This window comes from Rosa chinensis, chromosome 3 (genome assembly GCF_002994745.2).
Source record: "Rosa chinensis cultivar Old Blush chromosome 3, RchiOBHm-V2, whole genome shotgun sequence".
NCBI classification, from domain to species: domain Eukaryota; kingdom Viridiplantae; phylum Streptophyta; class Magnoliopsida; order Rosales; family Rosaceae; genus Rosa; species Rosa chinensis.
Genome location: NC_037090.1, coordinates 49,293,021 through 49,319,366, shown reverse-complemented (window position 1 = coordinate 49,319,366; position 26,346 = coordinate 49,293,021). Strand labels below are relative to the sequence as shown.

Genomic DNA, 26,346 nt, shown 5'->3' with positions numbered 1-26,346 from the left:
AAAAATGTAGGCAGCTCTCTCACAAAATTCTTCGTGGTTGAATTGAAAGAGATAAAAAAAAAAAAAAAAAACAACAACAAATTATTAAAGATACAGATTAATTTTTCAGTATTGTTTTGGTAAAACCAAAGAGGTGTACTTAGCTTTTTAAGTTTTAAAAAAAGTGAATTGGAGCTTTAATAAGTAGAAAAGATCCAAATATTATTTTATTTTTATTTTTATTATTCTATTTTATTAGAAGCCTTGGTAATCCTGTTTTAAAGGTGGCAAAAGGGCTACTATAGGCCTGAGCCCAGCACGGTTAAAATCGGCGCAAGCTAAATTAAGGGTAGGCCGGACCGGCACGGTCCATTCTAGAGGGCCTTGCTGGCCCGAGGTATATTAACCGCCCATTGGCCGACCCGGTCCAAGTTCGTTATAGTCCCGACATGACCCGAACATGACATATTGTGGCTGGCCCATTACAAACACTAATTTATTTATTTATTTTTTTTAAATATAAAAAGTTCACAATATGAAATTTGAACATTTGATCACTCTGATAAAAACTTGTTGAAAATTCAACCCCTGCAATTCCATTATTGTTGACAAAGTAGTGAAATAAAACATTATATCATTGTTTTAACATAAGTATTTTTTAAAATATTAAATGTTTTTTTTAAAGAAGATCAATGTTACGTCCCGTATCCATAATTGATTAGTTTACTAGTCATCTTGATAGTAAACGACAACAATTTTAAATTTTTACGTTCGTATCGAACTTTTAGGGGCTCCAAAAGATAACTTTTTATTTCGTTCGTGATAGGACCTGCCTTGGATTTCACTTGAAATCCAAAGTGGCACTGTGGGGCCCACCTTAGAAGAAATTCTACCAAAAATTTGACAGAACTTCTCCTAAAAGTGGACTACCCAAAACTTGTAAAAACATTACAACACTCCTCAAATAATCAACAGTGTTTGAACTCTTCGAGGACTTTTAAAATGATACCTGAACTCTCAAAGTGATCAAAGTGATACCTGGACTCTAATTTCCTTATCAACGGAATATCTACGTCTGATTTCCGTTACGGCCCCGTTATTTTATCACGTGAGGCGCACGTGTGACCCTAAAACAGAGCAAAATGGCTTATGCAACCCTCAATTTGTTTTGTGAGGTTTGACCAAGACTTTTTCCCTCCATAAACAAATAGAGTTGACCCCTCTATAACTAATTCCCTCCAAAAAATCATTGACCAAGTTGGGCATGACTTGATTCACATAATATGGGTAACAAATAGCATCAACAAATAAAATAGTACTCTCTCCAAGGCAAATCCAGTACTATAACTCGATCGAAATGAAAAAGAAAAAGGAATGCTTGTAACATAATGGATAGTCATTGCTATAGAACTGCAGAAATGTTCAACCAAAAAGGGCATAACAAGTTCCCAAAGTTTGACAAAATGGTTGACAAACCAACAACAATGTCATTGTTTGTTCATTGCATCATAACCTTACATGCAACCTAAACAAAAACAACAAAACAACCCCAACTATCTGGTTTTTCTTCACAACATGCCTCAAAACCCTGCCCTTTTAGATTCAGTTTGGACTTGTTGCCTTGCCTTTTTTGCTGCTGGATTTTGGCTTCTTTGTGTTAGAGGATTATGCCTAGTTTGTGAACTAGAAGGCCCTGCATTGGCACCTTGGCTGCTCTCCATGGTTTTCATCTTCTTCCAACCCTTCCTAGACTTGATGATATTATCATTCAAGTTGGGCCTCCCCTTTGAAGATGGAACTTTTGCTGCCTACAGAACCATGATAGATTCAACATGTTAATGCTTAAGTCCGGCGGTAGCCGAATCCTTGTTTAACGCAGGTCCGGTGGGCGGACCGCTACTCCGAGGATTAGATGATCTCCGTTTATTGCAACACGAGAGACAGGGCGTCAGAGGGAGACCGCGTTGGGCGGTCTTCACTTCTCCGATGCCTAAGTCAGTCACTGTATATGTGCAGCGTAATAATAAATGAGTAGTAATTGCGTAATTAATGAGGAGAGAGGAGAGAACCTTTTATAGTTGAGGAAGAGGTTGATCTTCTTCTTGTTTCGGATGTGGGACTGATGTGCTTCGATTCCCAGCGTCTGGAGCTTCTGATGCTATCTTGACGCGACACATGGCGGCGCGTCAGTGGTGATCTGGGGGCGGTCCAGGGCTCAAGCGGTAGCCTGCCTGGCCGTGCCTTCTCAAGTCACCCCTTTGGTGGGAGTCGGTATCTCTGGCGGTACAATGAGCGTGGCTCATTATAGCTAATTATGCTCGTTCTGGCACATGTAGGTACAAGTCCCCCAAGTCCCTAGTCAAGGAGGGAAATCTTGGTTGGGGAGTTGATCGGCGGTGTGAAGAGTTATTTTCGCTAGACTTGCAACAGCATAATTAGCGTCAGTGCGTTGTCAACCATGGATTTACTGAGCGAACGCTTTATACCCTTCCGAGTGGGCCCCTACTAGGTCCACCAGGGAGTCCCCCACTCCCTAGCCAAGACGGACCTCCGGATGGTCGGCAAATTGTTTGTTGAGGGGAAGCTGCGCGGAGCAGAGGGTGTTGGGTAGCGAGCCCAATCTTAGTACCCAAGTGACGGGGGTCAACGTACCTGATCAGGGTCGTCGTAGACTGTTGACAAGTCCCCTTCTCCCATAGGGACAATCTGACCGTAACGCCGCGTGGCAGTAGTTGTCAGAGTGAGGCGTAGCCTCGGGATTCGCCGCTGGCGGATACCCTCCGCTGGATGTAGCAGGAATCAACGTCGCGTAGACGTGTTTGGCGGTGGTTACTGAGCGGAGTTGCGCTCAGCAACGCACGGGGTTTGCAAGATGGAGGGGGTTATGCCGGCAGTGTCACGTATAGCTGAGGCTGCCCCTTGCAAATTGACAAGTGGAAGTTTTGCTAGCAGGGATTCGCTCAGTGGACTTCGACACTTGGAAGATGACAAGTGAGAAGTTCCGCTAGTAGGGTTTCCCTCAGCGGTGACTTCGACACTTGGAAAGCGACAAGTGAGAAGTTTCGCTAGCGGGGTTCCGCTCAGCGGTGACTTCGACACTTGGAAAGTGACAAGTGAGAAGTTCCGCTAGCGGGGTTTCGCTCAGCGGACTTCGACACTTGGAAGATGACAAGTGAGAAGTTCTGCTAGCGGGGTTTTGCTCAGCGGAATCCGCCGTCGATTGGCTCCCTCCTCCCAAAAGTTGTGGCTTCTACCAGACGCTTAGTCTGATGGTGGTGGACACGTGTCGAACCCCTAAAGGGTTAGCGTGAGGAGGCGTGCCTCCTCCGCCTAGCCGTCTCCTCGCCATTAATGTCGAGTAATGATGGATTTCATAACCGAGGCGACGCCTCGGTTAATCAAGAGAGTAACTGTAGTTGTGGGACACGTGTACGGCTGACAGTTGATGTCGTTTTTCAATGGACGGCGTAGGACTGTTTGACGTTGACATAAAAGGGGGGGGGGGAAGTTGGCATATTTGACACTGCTCTAAACTTTGAACTGTGCTTCGTCGTCTTCAAGCTTTCTGCGTCTGGGATCGGAGAAGAAGGTTGAGGCGATATTGCCGAGTTTTCGTACGTGAAAGAACCGACGACCTTCGGCTCCGAAGACAAGTGCTCACACTGCTGTCAGAGACTCCATCGTTGAGGTTGGTATTCTGGCTTATATCCTTGTTTCATTGGATGTCTGCCATGGTGATTTTTTGGGTTTTGGGTGTTCCTGTGGTATGTTCTTTGATGTCCTGTGAGGGTGTGAGTGGGTTTGGGGATGGGTTGCTGTGTTTGACAGAATTGGGGTTTTTAGGGATTTTCTAGATGGTCGAATCTGGGTTTGAGTGCGTTTGTTCTTGTTTTGGTATTTTCTGGGTTGAGTGTTGTTGATGTTCTTGGGCACTGACTGATAGGGATAGGTTAGATCGTGTGTGAGCTAACTGATTTGGGTTTTAGGGTTTTGGGATGGCCGACGTCATAGAGATTTCGAGCAGTGAGGATTCCGGATCTGAAGTGTCGTTCAGCGCGGCGGATAGAAATTTTATTGACTCGTTGCATCCGTCTGCCCGTGCAGGAACCTCACTGCCAGAACCACTAGAGGTCGAGCCGCTACAGACCATACCGTGGGACGTAGTTATGGGTCGTGCATCACGTCCGGAGAGTTCTAGGGCGGGGGAGGCTGCCGCTGCTCATACTATGCACGAAGAGCGCCTAGAAAGCAATAATGCCGCCAGCGGTTCCGCTGGGGGGGGGGGGGGAGGGGGAGGTGTAGCGGGGGAGGATACGGAGTCGGCTTGGGTGTTTAAGGACGGCACCCCTGTTGACGAGGCAGGAGGTAGGATGACCGCTGTTGCCGTCAACCGGCTGAAGCGGGTGTTCAGGTTGCCCGGCGTGGTGAAACTACATCCCCCGACGGTAGAGGAGAAGTCTTCGATCCTGCCAGTGGGCCACGCCGCGGTGCACGAGGCTATATTCCGCGAGGGAGTGACCTTCCCGCTGGTGCCCAACCTACAGATCCTGGTGTGCGAGTTCGGCATCGCCTTTGGGCAAGTGTGCCCCAACATGTGGCGGTTACTGCTGGCGCTGAACTCCTTGTGGCGGTTGTCTGGTTGCGAAGGACAGACCGTGGCGGAGGTATTGCACTTCTACGAACTGGTGTACGTGAAGCGCCAGGGTTGTAGAGGGCAAGTAAACCTTAGTCGTCGCCAAGGTCCGCCCAAGCTGGTCGAGAACCTGAGGGACTCAATGTCGTACTGGCGAGGTTCCTTCTGCATTGCAACGGCGGGGTGGGAGTACCAAGCAGGGTCTAATGAGGGGGAGCCGACGCTTAGAATTAAGTCGGAGTTTCAGCCCATCCGAGGTTGTTTGCCGTTTCCGCTGAACACGATTGGCGGGGATTTTTTTTTTTTTTTTTGTACTCGTACTTGTACTGATAATGACCTTTCTTGTGCAGCGGGGTTGCGGTACAGCCTAACTCGTGAGGAAGAGTGCCGCGTAGCACGCATCAGGGGTAGCTGGCGGAATCGCAATTTACTGGACTTCTGTCTCCTTACCGGGTGGGAGTTGTTGGTAGCTCAACAGCTGACGCGTGCCGTTGGTAAGTACTCTCCGCAGTACCGCACCTTTTGTGAGGTTGCCTCATGCTAACCAGCCTGCCATTATATATTTTTGTAGAGACTCCACCGGGAAACAAGGCGAGCCGTGACGCTTTTGCAAAAGCTATGGACTGCGCTGAGATCGACAATATCCTGGAAGCCATGTATGCGTCTGGGCTGGCGGCTCAGAAGACGGTGGTGAACCCGGAGACGCTGGCGCTGAGCCCATCCGAGGTTCCGGTGCCGCTGCCAATGCCGCACCACTCCCATCTTGGTGGTGACGGGTTGCCTGCTGTTCAGGCGGGGATCGGCATGGCGAGCGAGGCGGCGCCGCGGAAAGAGAGAGCGTCGGCAATACGGCGCGGGGTGCCGAAGAAGGCGGTGTGCCCAACTGAGGGTGTGACCATAGCGGGGTTGGAGCAGCCGACGGGGGCTGCGAGGCCTGTTGGGAGCACGCGGGTGCTTCAGCGAAAACGCCGTCAACCTGACTCGGGCGGAGAAGAGGAGGAAGTGGAGATAACTGGGGCCTGGGAGCAGCCGAAGTAGTCAAGGCAGGCTCTGCCAGAGGCTACCTTCGATTTGGCAAAAGCGGCGGGTACAAGCGACCTAGACTCATTTGCCGCTTACGCCGAGTTTCTCAACAACCGTGAACTGGACTTCCTGTATCACCTCTGCGAGCGGCTAGGGTTCGGCGGCCTGGAGGGGATTGTTCGTTCGACCGCCGTCAGTGAATCGCCCTTCAGCACAGCCTTTGGGCACGTCGCCGTTGGGCTTCATGAGATGTTCCAGGCTGCCTCAAAACAGCCCCTGGTTGAGCGGGAGCTCAGGGAGGAGGTGGCGGGCGTACAGAGGGAATTGGGGAAGACCCAGGAAAAGTTGGCTGATGTCGAGCGACGCTTGACAAAGGCCGACTGCGATGCGACAGACGCCCGTGGCAAGCTGAACATTGCCATTGAGCGGCACTTGGAGTGTAACGAACAGTTCACCAAGTTGGAGCAAGACATGTCGCTGCTGCGGGATCGGGTGGCCGCCAAGGATAAGAAGGTTGAGATCCTTCAGCGGGAGTCCGCCGCCAAACAGGCCGAGGTTAAGCGGCTAGAGGGTGAAGTGGCACGCCTGGAGGCTGAGGGGAGCCGTGCTGCAGCTGCTGCTGTTGAGTCATACAAGCAGTCATCGGAGTACAAGAAGGCACTGACCGAAGCAGCGAAGGCCGGTGCCCTGGCCAATGTGGAGATGCTGCAGCAGAAGGGCGCCATCGACTGGGCGAAAGCGTCGATGCCGATCGTGCAGCCAACTAAGGAAGCTCCGCCGACAACAAGTACCGCTCCCCTTGCCGCCCCTGGTCATGTTGAAGGAGCCTGCTCGGGTAGCGGGGAGAGTGGCGGGCTTCCAGAGGGCGACTCCCAGCAGACGCCTACACAGTCCGAGGTGTCCTGTGCTGGGTTCTTGGAGACCTACACCCGGGCGGATGGCACAATAGAGACCCCCAGTCCCACAGCCCGAGGTTCCGACCAGACGAGCCGTTCCCATCCGCCGCAGGCCGCCGGTGGAAATGCCAAAGGTAGCGGAGCCGACCTCGCCAACCCCGCCAACCCCTGAAAATAGGAGTAGGAAAGTTTTTGTAGCCGCTGAGGCATAAATATTTTATGTAATTCTCTTTGGGATATAAATGAAATTTTTGGAACCTGAGCTCCTATACTCTGTTTTTTTGTTGTTGTTGTTTGTGATGATGTGTGTACCGCTAGAGGTCTTGACAATTTCGTTTTTGGCCATGAATGAAACATTAAAGGAATTAAAATTGGTCCAAGTGCACAATGTAGCCGACATAGTCCGCTGACTGGCGTTGCCAGTTGCCCCCAATGCTAGACTTGGTAACAATGGTTTGAATAATTCCTCGTTTCATTGATAGTTGTCTGAACAGCGTTTACAAAAGCGGGGTTGTACCCGTTGGGTAGCTTCCCTTAGCTAAATATTGAACAAAAATTTAGCTAAGTCAAGATGCTCTTGGGTAGCGTCATTAACTATTTGTAGTAATACCGAAGGTGTTCGGTATTCCAAGGGTGGGTCGTTGTGACGCCATCCTTGTCCATTAAGTAGAAGGTGCCTGGGCTAACGACCTCTACAATTTTGTATGGACCTTCCCAAGTTGGGCGGAGTTTTGTTAGCGGTGGTATGACTTCTTTCATTACCCAGTCCCCCAGTTGGAGGTTGCGGGCTTTGACCCTGGCGTTGTAGAAACGTGATACCCGCCGCTTGTTCTGGAGATTGAGCAAATGGGCTACGTCTCGCTTTTCCTCTAGTAGATCCCTGTCGAGGTTAACGCCGTCGCTGTTGGTTTCGGGGCAGTAGCCTTCGACCCTAGCGGTTGGTTGGGTTACCTCGATAGGCAGGACAGCCTCAGTACCGAACATCATACAAAAGGGGGTTTCACCTGTGGCGGAGGTTGGGGTTGTTCTGATGGCCCATAGGACCTCCGGGAGCTTCTCCGCCCACAAACCCTTGGCCTCAGCGAGCTTCTTCTGTAACAGTTTCTTGATTATCTTGTTTGCCACTTCGAGCTGGCCGTTGGTTTGGGGGTGGGCGACAGATGCAAAACGCATCTTGGTGCCCAAGTTGGCGGTGAAATAGATGAGTTCTTTATTGTTGAACTGCGTGCTGTTGTCTGTGATGATTGCATGCGGGACACCGTATCTGCAGTAGATGTTCCTCCAGAGGAAGTGAATTACCTTGGCTGTAGTTATTGCCGTCAAAGGCTCCGCCTCTATCCATTTGCTGTTGTAGTCCATGGCGACAATGATGTATTTGAACTGACCTTTGGCGGTTTGGAATTGTCCCATCAAGTCCAGGCCCCACGTTGAGTGAATCCAGGGACTGATGATAACCGACAGAGGTTCCACCGGGGCATGTGGAAGATCAGCATATTGTTGGCATTTGTGATAAGAATTTGTTATATACCGGGCGTCATCACCAAGCGTACCCCAAAAGTAGCCTTGTCGCATTGTGCGATTAGCCAAGGATCTGGCACCTGAATGATTTCCGCCTTCCCCACCATGTATTGTTGCCAGCACGACCTTTCCCTCCTCTGGGGTTAGACAGCGGAGGTTGGGGTGAGTGAATCCTTGGCGGTAAAGTTTGCCGCTCTGCATGTTGTAACAGGTTGCTCTCCACTGGAGCTGTCGTGCCTTGATCTTGTCCCCTGGCAATGTCCAGTTGCGCTTGTACTGAATAATTTCGTCCATCCAACTAGGATTGGCCTCGATGTTAAAGATCTCCGCCATTTGTGATACTTGGCCTGTCCAAAGACTCCACTCTTGTGTCTGCTGGGCTTTGGTGTGGCTGGGCGGTTGCCAGTCTTGCCAGTGAATCAGCCTTGGCGTTCTTTTCCTTGGGGATTTGTGTGATGGTGTGGAACTTGAATTTTTTGAGCAGTGTCTTGGCGTACCCTAAGTATGCCGCTAACTGTCGGTCCTTGGCCTGAAAGCTGTCGTTGACCTGGTTAACGACCAATTGAGAGTCGCTGAAGATGTTGACACTGTCGGCCCCTGAATCAATGGCGAGGAGTAGGCCAGCAATGAGTGCCTCATATTCTGCCATGTTGTTAGAAGCTTTGAAGTTGAATTTCAACGCGTATTCGATGCTAAGCCCCCCTGGTCCTGTTAAGATGATTCCGGCGCCGCTGGCCTTGGCGGAGGCGGAACCGTCCACGTGTAGGTTCCAGTCTGATTGTTGGGGAGCCGACTCCACGGCCGTAACCATTTCCGTTACGGGTGGTACATCGATCTTGGTTTCGGGCTGACGCTCGGTGAGCTCAGCGATGAAGTCTGCCACCGCCTGGCCCTTCATGGCGGTTCGTGGTTTGTAATCTATGTCAAACTCGCTGAGCTCAATGGCCCACTTGCTGAGGCGCCCCTAATGTTCAGGGTTCTGCATTACTTGTCTCAGCGATTGATTGGTTAACACATGGATTGTATGGGATTGGAAGTATTGGCGGAGGCGTCTGGCAGCAACGATGAGTGCGACAGCAAGCTGCTCCAATGGAGGATACCGTGTTTCTGCTCCGTTCATGCCCCTACCGGCATAGAAAACTGGGAGCTCATCCTGGCCTTCCCGCCGGACGATGGCGCAGCTCACCGCTGATTGAGATACCGCTAGGTAAATGTACAATGTTTCTCCTTGGACAGGAATGGAGAGGAGTGGAACTGCCGCCAGGTATTCCTTCAGGCCTTGGAACGCCGCCCGGCATTCTGGGTTCCAGTCGATGACCTTCTTGTGGGTTGTTTTAAGGACTTTGAAAAATGGGGCAGACCTGTCGGTCAGTCTGGAGATGAATCGAGACAAGGCGGTTAGCTTGCCCTGGAGGCATTGGACGTGCACCTTCCATTCTGGGTCCTTCATGTTGAGGATGGCTTGCACCTTATCAGGGTTGGCCTCGATGCCCCGCTCATTGACAATATACCCCAGAAATTTGCTGGCGATGACACCAAAGAAACATTTTTCTGGGTTGAGGCGCATACCATAGGTCAGGAGGATGGTTATTATGATTTTTAGGTTTGCCACATGTCCGCTGGCTTTTATACTTTTGACCAACATGTCGTCTACGTAGACCTCGATTATCTTGCCCAGATGTTCCGCGAACATGGCGTTCATCAATCGCTGATAGGTTGCCCCTGCGTTCTTCAAACCGAAAGGCATCACATTGTAACAGTATAGGCCTTTATCGGTAGTGAAGGTGGTGCATTCCTGGTCGTCGGGATGCATCCTGGTCTGGTTATAGCCGGAGAACACATCCATCATGCTGAGGAGCTCGTGTCCAGCGGTTGCATCGACGAGTTGATCGATGCGGGGTAGGGGGAAGCTGTCTTTCGGGCATGCTTTGTTAAGGTTTTTGAAGTCGACGCACATCCTCCACCTGCCGCTAGCCTTTTTGACCATAACCAGGTTGGAAATCCACTGGGGATAGATGACTTGGCGGATGAACCCAATGCCCTGGAGCTTGGCAACCTCTTCTCTTATAGCACGGTACTTCTCTTCGTCGAAGGCTCTGCGTTTCTGTTTGATAGGGTAAAAGGATGGTTTGATGCTCAACTTGTGTGAGATGATTTCAGGGGAGATACCTGGCATGTCTGCATATGACCAGGCAAAGACCGTAGCGTTGTCATGTAGAAACTGAGTGAGCTCCGCCGCCAGGTCTGGGTCTAATTGAGCGCCTATGCGGACTGTCCGCTCAGGGTGCTCGTCCGAGATGCTGACAACCCTCAGTGATGTTTCTGGGTTAACCGGCTCATTCTTTACGTACTTCTTTTCGTCCTCCCTGGGATCCTCAAAAATGTTTGGTGGCTGTGCCTGACTGCCTACCGCCAGGATCTCATGGCGGCGGGTTGATTGTGCTATAGTAGTAGAATAACACTCGCATGCTAACTGTTGACTTCCCCTGACACAGCCTGTGCCTTTGGGTGTGGGGAACTTCATGAGCAGCATGTACCCGGCGATGATGCACTTGAGTTTGTTGAGCGCTGGCCGACCAATGATGGCGTTGTATGAGCTGAAACAATCGACAACTATGAACTCCGTATGTATTTCAGCCATACATGGACTAGTACATATAACTAGCCGCATATAGTCAGAGCCCAGCGGTTGCGTGACGTCACCGGAGAAGCTGAGCAGTGGTTCATGATCTTGGAGCAATTTTCTGTTCCGCTTAAGGTCGTTGTAATAACCACTGAATATAACGTTGACAGCGGACCCGCTATCAACCAGGATTCTTCCTACTGACATTTTGCCCAGAATCACGTCGATCAAGAAGGGATCGTCATGGGGCAGAAGTACTCCGCGTTCCTCCTCCTCTGAGAAGGTAATAGATTCCCAACCAGACCTTGGGAGTTTGGCGGATCTTTCGTAGCGGATGTTACAGACTTCCTTTGGGTGATTAGCTCGCGCAAAATGCTTTCTAGCTCTGTGAGACATGTTGGTGATTGGAGCACCTCCGTCGATTGTATTGATGCGGCCCATGGGCTCAATGTCGGCGATCACAGGTGGGGGTTCGCGCACCTTGAACTGCTCAAGCTTGCCGTCACGGTACAAGGTCTCAATGGCCGTTTTAAGGGCATTGCAGCTGTTGGTATTGTGACCGCTGTCCTCGTGGTATTTGCACCACCTGCCGGTGTTTCTTGGCTTTCCCCTTTTTGGGTATTTTCCTGGGGGCGGCAGTGGGATCTGATCCTTGCACTGATTGTATATTTCTTCATATGAGGCCGTGAGGACTGTAAACATTGCGTACCGCTGAGAAGACTCCGTATGTTTGTTGCGGTTGTCCCCATGGGATGGGCGGTTCCCCTTGTAGTGTTGGTCCTTCTGTCACTTGTTTTGGTACTGGCCCTACTGCCACTCCCTCTTTTTGTCAGTTGGAGGTGTGGAGGTTTTGTTAGCGGTCCCCTGCTGACTAAAGGAGGGTTGTACCGACTTTGCTAATGCTGCTGGTGGCGGTGGGGTGTCTTCATACGTGATGAATTCTGCTTGGGCATGAATGACCGCCTCACTCATGAGGTGGTCGTACACCGCATTTGGATGATTGTAGTTGAGGTGATAGAGAAATGGCCCTTTGAGGAGTCCCTACTTAAAAGCCGCCGAAGCCATTGTTTTATCAAGATCACGGCACTGAGATGCTGCCGCTCGCCACCTTGTGACGAATGCCTTCAGTGTCTCCTCCGTACCCTGCTTGACGTTGAACAGTTGGCTTGTGTTGTGGTGCCCGGCGGACAGTAGGATGAACAGGGAAGGGAAAGCGTGCGATAATGCCTGGAATGAGTCAATGGATCCCGGCGGGCACTCGAAGAACCAATTCATTGCCTCATTATCCAGCGTTTCACAAAACAAGTGGCACAGGGTGGCGTCATCGAATCCCTTGTTGTTGGTGACTTTCTTGAAGGTGTCCATATGGACAAAGGGATCAGTCTTACTGCTATAATGTGACATTTTCGGAGTCTTTGCATACGCCGGTCTGACGGCTAGCAAAATTGCAGCGGTAAATGGTCCTGGCCTGGACGCGAAAAGTGGATTTGAAGTTGGTGCTGGGGTGCCTGATTCCGCCCGGATTAACCTTTGTTCCAACTGCTGCATCCTTTCCAATATTTGAGCTGTTGCATCGCGGGCGGGGTCTAGCCGGGTACTCCGCTGAACTGATCCTCGCCTGGGAGCGGGTGGGTTTCCCTCTGTTCTTGCCCGAGGTCTCGAGCGGTGGGTGTGCAGTGATGACTCTGCCTCCTATTCTAGCATTAGCTGGGGTATAGGGGGTGGTCCCATTCCCGCTAGCTCTGGTGGGTGCAGCGGGACCTGCATATGCATGACTGGTGCTGGTATCAATGCTCCTGTACCGGGTCGGCTGTGCCTGGTGCTTCGTGACTGCTCGCTTCGCGCTGGGTTGGCGGTTGCCTCCAGCGTTTTCTTTAGCTCATCAAAGCGGGACACAAGCGTGGCCACCTGCCTTGGGCCTCGGCCTTTTCCTTGCGTTCTTGTTCACGCTCTCTATTCGCTTTGTGAAGATCCGCCAGTCCCAGCTCATATAGAGAGGCGAGGTCTTGACCTGGCGGGCGGCTGCTACTCTGGTTTGTCTCACCGCCGGGGTTGACCGGGGTGGTGAATAACGCGCGGTTGATGCCTACCGCTGGGTTGGTGGGTTGGGGAATGGCAGATTGATCTGCCTGCTCTTCAGCGTTCCCCCGCTATCATTAGTCATGGTGATTGTGGCGGGATGACCTTTTGTTCAAGGTTTCCCACAGACGGCGCCAATGTTAATGCTCAAGTCCGGCGGTAGCCGAATCCTTGTTTAACGCAGGTCCGGTGGGCGGACCGCTACTCCGAGGATTAGATAATCTCCGTTTACTGCAACACGAGAGACAGGGCGTCAGAGGGAGACCGCGTTGGGCAGTCTTCACTTCTCCGATGCCTAAGTCAGTCACTGTATATGTGCATCGTAACAATAAATGAGTAGTAATTGCGTAATTAATGAGGAGAGAGGAGAGAACCTTTTATAGTTGAGGAAGAGATTGATCTTCTTCTTGTTTCGGATGTGGGACTGATGTGCTTCGATTCCCAGCGTCTGGAGCTTCTGATGCTATCTTGACGCGGCGCGTGGCGGTGCGTCAGCGGTGATCTGGGGGCGGTCCAGGGCTCAAGCGGTAGCCTGCCTGGCCGTGCCTTCGCAGGTCACCCCTTTGGTGGGAGTCGGTACCTCTGGCGGTACAATGAGCGTGGCTCATTATAGCTAATTATGCTCGTTCTGGCACATGTAGGTACACAACACATCCAACAAGTCAACACAACAATATCCATATTGAACCCAACAAACAATTCAACACAGCCATAACAAGTATAAGCAGAGCAGCAAGCACATGGTTAAAACAAATACTTGAATCACCCAAACAAGCTGCAATGAGTCAACAAATTGAGTCACTAAAACAAGTGCTGAACATAAAATCACAAACTTGTTGCCTTGACCTCTTCTTGTTTTCCTTGGCTGCATTGGAACTCCCTTCTCCCTGAAATGAGATAAGAGTCTATTAACATTAACTCCATGATGTGTAATCAGCCTAAAAAAATTAAAATAAAAGGTATTACTTACTGCTTGTTGTGCTGCTGCTTTCTTTGCCTTTGTGCTTAGGCAGCCCAATCTATTATGCCCTTTTTTGAAGCATACTTGGCATGTCATCTTGGAGTAGGTTCTTGGCATTTTGGTTGTGTTAGGGGTTGGTGGAGGTGCCTTGTTCTCACCTGGCTCCTTAGTTCTCTTCATTTTTGGTCTGCCAGCTTGCTTCTTGTAAGAGGGAGGTGCTATTGGATAATCCACTTGTTCCCAATCATCCTCACCAGCAATGGGATGGATAATTGGATTGTATGACTCCATGTAGGTAGAAGGCAGTAGGTAATCATCTCAAAAGAGAGCAGGATCTGCCTTTTTGGTTCTAATAGCAAAAATAGCATGCACACAAGGAATGCCACTCAACTGCCACCTCCTACATGTACATGTGTGCATCCTTAAGTCCACTGCATGCTTGCTGCCATGATCTCCCCCTCCAGTAATTTGGAACTCAAACTCTCCCAAATGATAGGCTCTATAACAGCTAGTCCTCTCAGCCACTTTGTCAATAATCTTCTTAATCATTGGACCAACCATATCCTTCCATCTCTGTGCTGCCACTCTTCTATTTGCCATTCTAAACATCAATTCCATCCTTATCCTCTCCAACATGGTTAATATAGGCTTGTCCCTTGCTGAAATGAGAGCTGCATTCCATGACTCACACAAGTTATTTAACAACAAGTCACATTTTGAATCTTCTCTGAAATACGCCCTACTCCACTGTTCTGGATTCTTGTCCTCAAACCATTTCCAGGCCACATCATCCAATTGCTGCAGCTCCTCCATGTGCTTCTTGAACTAAACCTTTGTGCTTGATCTAGCTGCATCCCACACAAGTTGTTTCAGCCCCTCTCCCAGATGCTTAGCCTTGAAGTTGTTGTACATATGCCTCACACAATGTCTGTGTTCAGCTAAAGGGAGCAATTCTCCAATGGCAATCCCCAACCCCTTCTGCTTGTCTGTGATGAATGTGTAAGCTGATTCCCTTTCAATCCTCAAATCCCATTTCGGGTACTCCAGAAACCACCTCAAAGTATCTGTGTTTTCCACCTCAGCAATTGCATATGCAATGGGGAACATCCCATTGTTTCCATCAACCCTAATTGCACACAACAGCTGCTCTGGGTGATGACCCTTTATATGGCAACCATCCAAACCAATAATGGGTCTACAACCTTCAATCCACCCTTTCTTGCAGGCAGCTAAACAAACATACATCCTATGAAACCTCCTCACCTTCCCTACCATTTCAGTCTTTATTACCACTGTGGATCCTGGGTTGCTCCTCAACAGCTCTTTCTTGTAACTTGCCAACTTGTTATACTGATCTATGTAATGCCCCTCATTCATCCTTTTAGCCTTGTTTTTGCCCCTTGAAACTTTCTGTACACTCACATCCAAATTGAACTTCTTCTGGATATGGTTTTGAATCCCTTTTCTGGACCAATCTTCATCCACCAACAAGTCTGCTTGAACCTCCTTGGCAACTGTTACGTCCCGAACCTAAATTTATCGGTTTACTAGTCATTTGGACGGTAAACGACAATTACTTTCACTTTTTACTCTGTTTCGATACTTTTAGTGGCCCTAAAAAGTTGACTTTTCGTTCGGGTCAAAATTTGAGAAAATGTTCTTCATGGAAGTCGTAGAGGACGTTAAACCGAGCGTGTGCATATGTGGTACATAAAAATCAGAGTTCGTATGCAGAAGTTATAAGCGAAAATGTGAAAGTTACTGTTCATGGCAACTTTCTATATATAGGAAGTTACTGTGGTAGATTTCTATTTCTGGAAATCTACCTTCTCTCTCCTCTCCCCCGAGTTTTCTCCTCCTCCGGTTTTGTTCCTCTTCTTCTGTCCATTTCTTCGCTGTCCGGCGACCAAACGACAAGCCACAAGTTGTCACTGGCACGCCTACTTCCCCCTCTTCACGCTAGTACCCGTGGGTCACGGAGATTTGGCCGGAGAAGCGAGAATCGACTGCAAGAAGCAAACTGCAGCAGATTGGGGTTTTCCTGCAATTCTTCCGATTCCAACCGTCTCCGGCTACCAAACCGGCATCGAAGGGTTGCCAAGGATCATTTTGCCCATAGCCTTGAGCCACGATTTGTAGTGTGGAGGTCGAATTGACGATTTCAAATCCTAGGGTTCTTGGGTTTTTCTGGAAAAAACTTCATCGATCACTTACAGGTAAAATTGGAACTTGTTATAGTTGTGAAAAATGCTTGGACTGTTGAGTAGGTGGTGCTGCCAAAATTTGGTGGCCATCGGAGGTGGTGACCACCGGCCCCAGGGCCCCACGCGCCGCCACTGTGGGTGACGCGTGGAGGCGTGTAGGGTTGATTTTTAATTCCTGTTTTAGCCCAATTAAATCCTATAAATGTTGAAGAGGTTGAATATGTGATTTTGGTGAATTTTGGAAGAGTTTGGAATTGTTTGGGAATTTCCGAAGTTTGGAGTTTTGTGATTGAATTGAGGGAAATCCGGGCCGTCGGATTTCCCTCGTTTTCATTGTGGAATATGTTAATTGAGGAATTGGTGTTGTGGGAGAGATTTGGGTGGAATTTGAGAAGTAATGGAGATAGAGATTTTCGGGTTTCGTTTAGGTTCGTATTTATTTTATCGGATTGCCGTTTACGAAAATATAATTGTGTACAGGACGATATATCGAGTTATCGCTTGACGAAGGAACTCGTTTGCGTGGGCGCCAACCAGTGCTGTGAGTGGACCTTTGTTTTTAAATAAGGATGCATGCAAATGTTTTTCCCGAATTAATTATTTATTTATTTAATCCATGATATTATATTTTGCCTTCGGGAAATTATTGTTGATTTCTCTTGATTTGATTTGGGAATGAATTAGTGACTTAAATTATTGTTTTAATTTATCGAGCATATTAAACGGATTTAAATATTTTATTACGATGTCAATTGGATTTTCGAATTGAAGTTGTTATGCTCGATTTTGAGTCTGTGATTTATGTTAAATTTCATTGAAGTAATTTTCCGAGGTGATTTCCGGAATTAAGTTTCTTTCTATTCATTGATTTGAGATTTTTGGAAAGATTTTCGAAATGAGATTTCGATGAAGTTATTTCTTATTTATTTATTCGATTTTCGGTTTTGGCATTGGGAATGCCTGGATGATGATCTAATTATTCTTTTAGCTTGTGGGACACGCTGTTGATTTATGTGACTTTTTACGAGAATTTCTGGGTACGGTTGGGAATTGTACCCTTGTTTTCTTTATTTGCGGGACTTATGGGGAAGCCTTATAGATTTACTGGATTTGAATGGTTTTTACCCGCCATACATGGGTCGTCATTTAGTTCTCCTCCTCACGTGGGTGTAGTCGAGCCTTATTAGTACTCCTCCCTGCTTACTATGTGTTCACGGGTGAGTCGAGCAGAGCATGAGATGCTTCAGAGTGTGGGACACTCCGACCCAAGCCTGGGAGGCTCCCTTCTTTCGTATGGTGATACTTCTTCCCCATATCTTATTGTGCTTGACTAGCGGGGCTAGTCTTATCTTCTTGAGAAACGAGATTTCGGTTTTACGATATATCTTTTGAAATGTTGTGACTAGCGAGGCTAGTCAGTTTATCGTTTTGAAATTCTTGGATTTAAAGCTAAATGTGTTTTTTTATGGTTGCATGCATCAGATTTTTAAGAGATTAAATGTGGGAAAGTATGAAATCCTTTTTCTTTTAAATTGTTTATTTTTGTCCACTCACGCTAACGTTTTTCGTCTACTTTCCCCTGGGCCTTTCGGTTTCAAATGCCCAGTTTGCAGGCGTTATTAGTTGAGATCGGGCGTACATGGAATTTGAGGCATAGTTGTCACTACTTCCGCAGTGTAGGGTCCCTTGATCCTTTCCTCTTCTTTTTATATCCCTATGTATTAGTAGTATTGCTCTGATAACCTTTGGGATTAATATTGTTGAGTTTTGTGTTTTGTGTTTTGTGAAAGTGGAGTTGTTGGTAATTGGGAGCAGGGTGGCTCCAGGAGTATAAGTGTTTTTGTGTGTTTTACAGGTTTTTGGGTAGTTCATTTTAGGGGTGACTCTGCTGAATTTTTGGTAGAATTATCCCTAAGGTGAGCCCCAGAGGGCCACCTAGGATTTCAGGGTGAAATTCGGGGCGGGTCCTGTCAATTTGGTATCAGAGCATTAGGTTGTCAGATTCTGTAGACTTGTTCCTATCTTGTTACCGTATATGCTTGGTGTTACTCAGTGCCTCACGAGTGATGGCCCGACTACAGCGGTTCCCCATCATACACTCTTCGGTGCTGAGGTACTCATCAAGTGTGTACGGTACATATCTAGTTGGTTTCCCTTTAGGTTCTATGCCTCTTGTACGCCGACCTCATAGAAATTTCATTGTGTATCAGATTGTTTACATGTCTTGCACCTTTCCCTGACAATGATAGAGTAAGGCTACTCTAAAGTTTCGAGTTGTACCATGAGATATGATTTGAGGAAATGTTATGGTTATCCCTTCCTCGATGCTGACAAGTTGTTGGGGCATGGTTAAGGTGCGAGACCGGAGTTTTATTTTGTACTCGATGGTTAGAGATGAGCGACCATTGTTTTGGGCTGTTGCTGAGTACTATAATTCCTTTTGAATTAGGATTGTTGTTAGAATTGGAATTAATAATAATGGTGGTTCTGACCTTGAACCGAGTTTTGGAGAATGTGTTACTTGATACGATCAGCCCTGTAAGCGGCATGTAGAATATTACTGGAATTCGATGGAGATTCTTGGTGAATCTCATTGTTGGAAATCATTCATAGAGAATCCAGATTGGAATGTATCCCAACTGGACGCCTTATGTCGGCGTCATGTACGCATCACCCTCCGGTAGACAACAGAGAAAATTGAAGAAATATTCTGGGCTGTTATGTCTAGAGGTTGTGTTTTCAAGTGGTTATGGTCACTGATGTTGATAAGTGGGTAGTGATGACAATAAATGAGAATTGTAAGTATAATGGGATTTTTTAAAACTGTTAGTTTGGGTCGTTGACCTAATCAGGGTGTATGAGCATAGTTTTGCTTGGAATAAAAGAAATTGATTTCAGATACCACAACTTATAGTTTTGTCTTCTTGAGTCTTGGATGGTAATGAGTAGGGAGATGAACATGAGTGGGTTTTTGTTGTTGATATGTGCTTGAAGTTCGAGAAATCGGAAGAATGCTTAAGGTTTTATAATAGAGTTACGGTTTTGGTCGGTAAATAATTGGGAGAGTTGGAATCAACTCTTCGTATGTGATATTATGCAAATGGGTGTCCATAGAAGTTCGAACGGAATTACTATGTGATACGGAATCTGATTCGAGTTTTGAATCATGGAGCCTTGAAGGTTGAATTGTGATAGGCTCTTGGTGGAAGTTTTGCCTGACGGATGGGTTGTGATATGATATTAGCGGTTGCTGGAATAACTTTAAGGAAATAAGTTTTCAGTTGGCTCCGGAAATATTTTAAGTCAAGGCTTGACCAAGACTCTTGTTATTTTGGGTGGAAGGTATTGTAGCATGTTTGTAAGTGATGTACTTCAGTGATGATTACTTTGAGGAAAATTAGATCATTATTGTGGTGGGACCACGTTCGGATCCGGATATCACTTGGTGTGCTACAAGATGTTGGACGGGTGTCCTTTGATTTTTATTAAGGATTGTTCAGAAAAGATCTTGTGAATTGTGTTAGCTACCTTGGGGGATTGATTATTGCTTGAATCGAATATATGTAATGGATTTCTTTGGAGGAATTGAGCAAGCTTTGCCACCCTGGTGACCCTTAATTGGAAATGTATAGGAAGTTGTTGGTATGAATGAAATCTGGTCACCATTTATCTAAAGGTAAGACGACTTGAACAGGAAGTAGGAGTTGAGTTGGAATAAATTGATTGGGCTTATGTTCTATCAAGGATTCAACAGATATTTAAGTACTAATTGTTGAGCTACTATGATTGAGTGATGTTATTGGATTAATTCTTGGTGAGAAGATTTGGAAAGTTTTTGGTACAATTTTGGTTAGCACAGGAAAGTCATAGGGATTCTTGTTGTAGCTGAAATTTTATAAGTTAAGCGTCGATCGAGGAGCGGATTTGTGGCTATCTTATCCTCTTTTCGGTAAGGATCGTCGTCCTTTATCAGCATTGGCCTTAAGTTAAATAAGAAGAGTTGACTATATTCTAGTACTTGCAAGTTCAACGTTATTTGACATGATTAATTTCTAGTGATTCTTGTAACATCAGATAATGAACTTCGGTATCTTATTTTCCTGTCTTGGGAAGTAGACTGTGTTTATGTGGTACGCAAAGTGTTATTTGTTTAATTAATTGACTTTGAGCTTTTCCATTTGGGCTCTTATTCGACTTTCTCTCCAGGTTGTTTTGAGCAAAAGAGTTTTTGCAAATTTTTGCTTAGTAGTGGATAAGACTTTTCGGTAATGCTTGAGGGCATATCTATACTTTATAACTGTTGAGTCAACAAGGGATGCTGTGAATATTATTGAGATTGTGGTCTCTGACCAGATTCCAGCTTGAGGATTTTTTTTCATTTCAAATGTTGAATTTATTTTCCTGTTGGTCAGATTTGGAGCAATTTCTAGTGTTGTTGGATGCATCATAGTCCATTAGAGGTATGTGTCCATTAGAGGATTTGACACATACAGAATTTAGAACTTTTCTATAATGTCATACATGTAGTAGAATTGTTATGAGGTGATGTCGGACAGATGGTTAGAAATGTTCTACTTGGGACTAGTGGAGCAGTTAGGAGAGAGAGTTTTTCTAGTTATCTAAGGAAGCTAATTTATTTGAATTTGATCAGAATTCCAATGAAGTATCTAATAATACGGATAGCGGTGTTTTCGGTTGTGAGAATTACATTGGCATATAAAGTAGAATTATGAATTGTGGCATTAGAGGCCAGCGAGAATGACATGGATTCAACCAGATTTTAGACCTATGATTATTAAAGAAGTGTAGCCTCAGCTAAGAATAGTTTTAGTGTGATGCATCTCCTCCTGGATTTGAGTCTGTGGGCTGGACTAGAGTGAGTAGTTATGGTTCTTGCTTTGCACTGGGTTTCGAACGACATGGTACTCGTTGCGTACCATTAAGTAAACACTATCAGGTGAGGAGTTTTAGCAGTTTTGATTGGGGACATTGGTAATTAGTAGATTCCTTGAAACACATTTGATTTAGAAGAGTTTTCCACCACATTATAACTATAGGAAGTTTTTGAGGGACAATGCTAGTTAGCCAGTTTGAGATACTATTAAGTGTGGCTAGCATAGCAACTATCAAATGAGTTTTCCTAGTCGACTCGGAACGTCATTTCAAGGCTGGACCAATGATTTTTAGTCAGGTATCAGTGTAGCGCAACGGAAGTGTAGTGGCCCCATAACTTACATGATTAAAAACTTATAGGTTGTTCGGAGCTACCTTTGTTATACTTGACAATTGTGGAACCTTTATGTGAATGATATTTGATCAATAATCTGTGCACAATAGGCAAAGAGGAAGTGTTGTTTTGGGGTAGCTAAGTTACTTGTTTTGGACTTGTTGGTTAACAGTGACTATCTTGTGGCTTATTAGTAGCGGTTGGGTTACCCTATGAGCGCACGTACGAAGGGAAATGTATTAAGTATGGATTGATATATTATCACAATGTTGTTGAAGAACGGGGTGGAACTTCACCGTGCGACGTATTTGAAGAGGTTACAAATGCTACTATTCCGACCGAATGGTTTGTGATGTCGATACCTTGCATCTGAGCCAGTAGTTGACATGAGGTTGTAAAAGAAAACTTAATCAAAGGAAGAGTCGATTTTCCGTTATGTGGTACTTAAAGTGTAATTTGTTCAAGTAACCGACTTTAAATTAACCTTGAGTCTTATACTTGAAATTCTACCATGTGTTTCTACTTACATGTTCGAACCAAATACGGGTTGCTTCGAACATAATGTTTTGACGATTTTTCTCCTTTAGTTAATAAGAATTTTTGGTAATGTTTGGAAGTAAGATGGTGAATTTATTAGGAACGCTATTAAAACTGATCAATTTAGCGACATGACATGTTTCACCTTAAGAATTGTTCTTCCTAAGTGTAGACCTCTCAGTTTTACTTAGCCAGCTCTTGGATCAGTTTTGAAGCTAATTTCTACACGACTTGATCAGATTTGCACATTTTTATGTATCTTAGCTATACCATTGTTGAGTGATCAGTGTGTGTGTCCACTTCTACTTCTACAGTATGTAAATTTCGGGGATGAAATTTTATAAGGAGGGGAGACAGTTACATCCCGAACCTAAATTTATCGGTTTACTAGTCATTTGGACGGTAAACGACAATTACTTTCACTTTTTACTCTGTTTCGATACTTTTAGTGGCCCTAAAAAGTTGACTTTTCGTTCGGGTCAAAATTTGAGAAAATGTTCTTCATGGAAGTCGTAGAGGACTTTAAACCGTGCGTGTGCATGTGTGGTACATAAAAATCGGAGTTCATATGCGGAAGTTATAAGCGAAAATGTGAAAGTTACTGTTCATGGTAACTTTCTATATATAGGAAGTTACTGTGGTAGATTTCTATTTCTGGAAATCTACCTTCTCTCTCCTCTCCCCCGAGTTTTCTCCTCCTCCGGTTTTGTTCCTCTTCTTCTGTCCATTTCTTCGCCGTCCGGCGACCAAACGACAAGCCACATGTTGTCACTGGCACGCCTACTTCCCCCGCTTCACGATAGTACCCGTAGGCCACGGAGATTTGGCCGTAGAAGCGAGAATCGACGGCAAGAAGCAAACTGCAGCAGATTGGGGTTTTCCTGCAATTCTTCAAATTCCGACCGTCTCCGGCTACCAAACCGGCGTCGAAGGTTCGGTTTTTGCCAAGGATCATTTTGCCCATAGCCTTGAGCCACGATTTGTAGTGTGGAGGTCGAATCGACGATTTCAAATCCTAGGGTTCTTGGGTTTTTTTGGAAAAAACTTCATCGACCAATTTCGATCACTTACAGGTAAAATTGGAACTTGTTGTAGTTGTGAAAAATGCTTGGACTGTTGAGTAGGTGGTGCTGCCAAAATTTGGTGGCCATCGGAGGTGGTGACCACCGGCGCCAGGGCCCCACGCGCCGCCACTGTGGGTGACGCGTGGAGGCGTGTAGGGTTGATTTTTAATTCCTGTTTTAGCCCAATTAAATCCTATAAATGTTGAAGAGGTTGAATATGTGATTTTGGTGAATTTTGGAAGAGTTTGGAATTGTTTGTGAATTTCCGAAGTTTGGAGTTTTGTGATTGAATTGAGGGAAATCCGGGCCGTCGGATTTCCCTCGTTTTCGTTGTGGAATATGTTAATTGAGGAATTGGTGTTGTGCGAGAGATTTGGGTGGAATTTGAGAAGTAATGGAGATAGGGATTTTCGGGTTTCGTTTAGGTTTGTATTTATTTTATCGGATTGCCGTTTACGAAAATATAATTGTGTACAGGACAATATATCGAGCTACTGCTTGACGAAAGAACACGTTTGCGTGGGCGCCAACCAGTATTGTGAGTGGACCTTTGTTTTTAAATATGGATGCATGCAAATGTTTTTCCCGAATTAATTATTTATTTATTTGATCCATGATATTATATTTTGCCTCGGGAAATTATTGTTGATTTGTCTTGATTTGATTTGGGAATGAATTAGTGACTTATATTATTGTTTTAATTTATCGAGCATATTAAACGGATTTAAATATTTTATTACGATGTCAATTGGATTTTCAAATTGAAGTTGTTATGCTCGATTTTGAGTCTGTGATTTATGTTAAATTTCGTTGAAGTAATTTTCCGAGGTGATTTCCAGAATTAAGTATCTTTCTATTCATTGATTTGAGATTTTTGGAAAGATTTTCGAAATGAGATTTCGATGAAGTTATTTCTTATTTATTTATTAGACTTTCGGTTTTGGCATTGGGAATGCCTGGATGATGATCTAATTATTCTTTTAGCGTGTGGGACATGCTGTTGATTTATGCGACTTTTTACGAGAATTTCCGGGCATGGTTGGGAATCGTACCCGTGTTTTCTTTATTTGCGGGACTTATGGGGAAGCCCTATAGATTTACTTGATTTGAATGGTTTTTACCCGCCATACATGGGTCGCCATTTAGTTCTCCTCCTCACGTCGGAGTAGTCGAGCCTTATTAGTACTCCTCCCTGCTTACTATGTGTTCGAGGGTGAGTCGAGCAGAGCATGGGATGCTCCAGAGTGTGGGACACTTCGACCCGAGCCTGGGAGGCTCCCTTCTTTTGTATGGTGATACTTCTTCCCCATATCTTATTGTGCTTGACTAGCGGGGCTAGTCTTATCTTCTTAAGAAACGAGATTTCGGTTTTACGATATATCTTTTCGAATGTTGTGACTAGCGAGGTTAGTCAGTTTATCGTTTTGAAATTCTTGGATTTAAAGCTAAATGTGTTTTCTTATGGTTGCATGCATCAGATTTTTAAGAGAATAAATGTGGGAAAGTATGAAATCTTTTTTCTTTTAAATTGTTTATTTTTGTCCACTCACGCTAACGTTTTTCGTCTACTTTCCCCTTGGCCTTTCGGTTTCAAATGCCCAGTTTGCAGGCATTATTAGTTGTGATCGGGCGTACATGGCATTTGAGGCATAGTTGTCACTACTTCCGCAATGTAGGGTCCCTTGATCTTTTCCTCTTCTTTTTATATCCATGTGTATTAGTAGTATTGCTCTGGTAACCTTTGGGATTAATATTGTTGAGTTTTGTGTTTTGTGAAAGTGGAGTTGTTGGTAATTGGGAGCAGGGTGGCTCCAGGAGTATAAGGTTGGTTTGCTTGAAGTGTTTGTGTGTTTTACAGGTTTTTGGGTAGTCCATTTTAGGGGTGATTCTGCCGAAATTTTGGTAGAATTATCCCTAAGGTGGGCCCCACAGGGCCACTTCGGATTTCAGGGTGAAATTCGGGGCAGGTCCTGTCAGCAACTCTATTGTAAGTCAGGTGATGACTATGTGTAAGGTGGGAACAATTATGCTCATCTTTCAGAGTCTTGATGACAAGTGTGGATGGGCCAAGCTCTGCAATGTTGCTTGCATATAGCCAAAAAGGGCACCCAAGCTGACAGTTAACCTCAATATTTTGTTTATTGTTCTTATGAAACCACAACCCTCTTCTAGTCACTAGACCACACTCCCTTATAGCTTCTTTCAGTACCTCATTGTTTGCAAACACATGGCCAAGCACAAACTTAGGGTTCTTCAAGTCCACTCTTCTATTCCAACTCTTCAACTTAATACCTCTCCAAGTGGGGATCTGGAGTGGATTCCCTTCCTCATCTTCCTCTATTTCAGAACCCTGCAAACTGCCTAGATCTTCCTCTGTTTCTCCACCTTCATCACTACATTGTCCTCTAAATCCCATGTTTCCATATTCTTTAACCACTGGGATTTGACACATTGGCTTCAAACTCCACATCATCTTCAGAATCTTGTGGATCAAAATCACTATCAATGTAGAAATCTGAACCCTCAGAGCTGGAATCAAAATCTTCAACTTGCTCATAAACCTTTGAACTACTCTTTCTAGTTTTGTACCTCGGTTCTTTTGTTGGTCTCCCCTTCTTCTTGGAAGCAACCCCACCACAATCAACACCAACCTTCTTGCCTTTCTCAGCTTCATTGAACTGTTGCTTCTTCCCCTTCTCAAATTCTGGAACCTTCTTCCCCTTCTCAGATTCTGCAACTTTCTTCCCCTTGCCTACCCCCTTGTTCTGGATCTTGCTGTTGTTCTCCCCGGATACAGCCCTTGGCCTTTCTCCCTTCTGACCACCACTTTCAACCCTCGGTTGTTCTTCCCTTATCCCCTCCTCACCATGCGGTTTGTCTTCAAAGTCTTGGCTTGGTGGAGCATCTTGCAATTGACTTGGTTCAGCTTCCTTTGCAGCTTCAGGTTGGCTTGGTTCAACCTCACTTGGTTTAGCTTCAGCTTCCTTTGCAGCTTCAGGTTGGCTTGGTTCAACCTCACTTATTTTAGCTTTAGCTTCCTTTGCTTGAGGTTGGCTTGGTTCAACCTCACTTGGTTCAACTTCAACTTCCTTTGCTTGAGGTTGGCTTGGTTCTGCTTCAACCTGGCTTGGTTCACTTTAGCTTCTTTTGATTGATGTTGGCTTGGTTCTACTTCAACCTGGCTTGGTTCAGTTTCACCTTCCTTTGATTGATGTTGGCTTGGTTCTGCTTCAACCTGGCTTGGTTCACCTGATTGAACATGAGCTGCTTCAGATTCTTGTTGTTCAGCAGCAAGCACACAAGGTAGCAGCCTTCCTTGCCACCTCTTTTGCACAGTATGTTTCTCTCCAGGTCTTGGAATGAATTTGTTGTAGAATCCGCTATATACCCCTCTTAGTTCACCTTGCTCCTCGGCCTTATTCCTTTGCCCCTGTCCAAAATTATCATTTCCAGCTTTTCCCACACTTTGAGAAGCAAACACATCTGGCACCAAGTCACTAAGACCAATAAAGGTCCGATGACTTTGCTGTCTTCCACCCTCACTAGCTTCCAAGTCTGAGTCTGAGTCCAAATTAATGACCACATGTGACTTGACCTTGTGG

The 26,346-nt window shown here is 45.9% G+C and overlaps 1 protein-coding gene across 1 annotated transcript; it reads right to left on the bottom strand.

The window, feature by feature from the left end:
- Positions 1 to 14,537: 14,537 nt before the first annotated feature.
- Positions 14,538 to 25,160, bottom strand: LOC112194693. The gene is made up of 2 exons (XM_024334913.1): positions 24,954 to 25,160; positions 14,538 to 15,242 (listed from the first exon to the last, which is right to left on the bottom strand). Exons 1-2 carry the CDS (start codon positions 25,158 to 25,160, stop codon positions 14,538 to 14,540), a joined length of 912 nt encoding a protein of 303 aa, XP_024190681.1.
- Between the last annotated feature and the right edge of the window lie 1,186 nt (positions 25,161 to 26,346).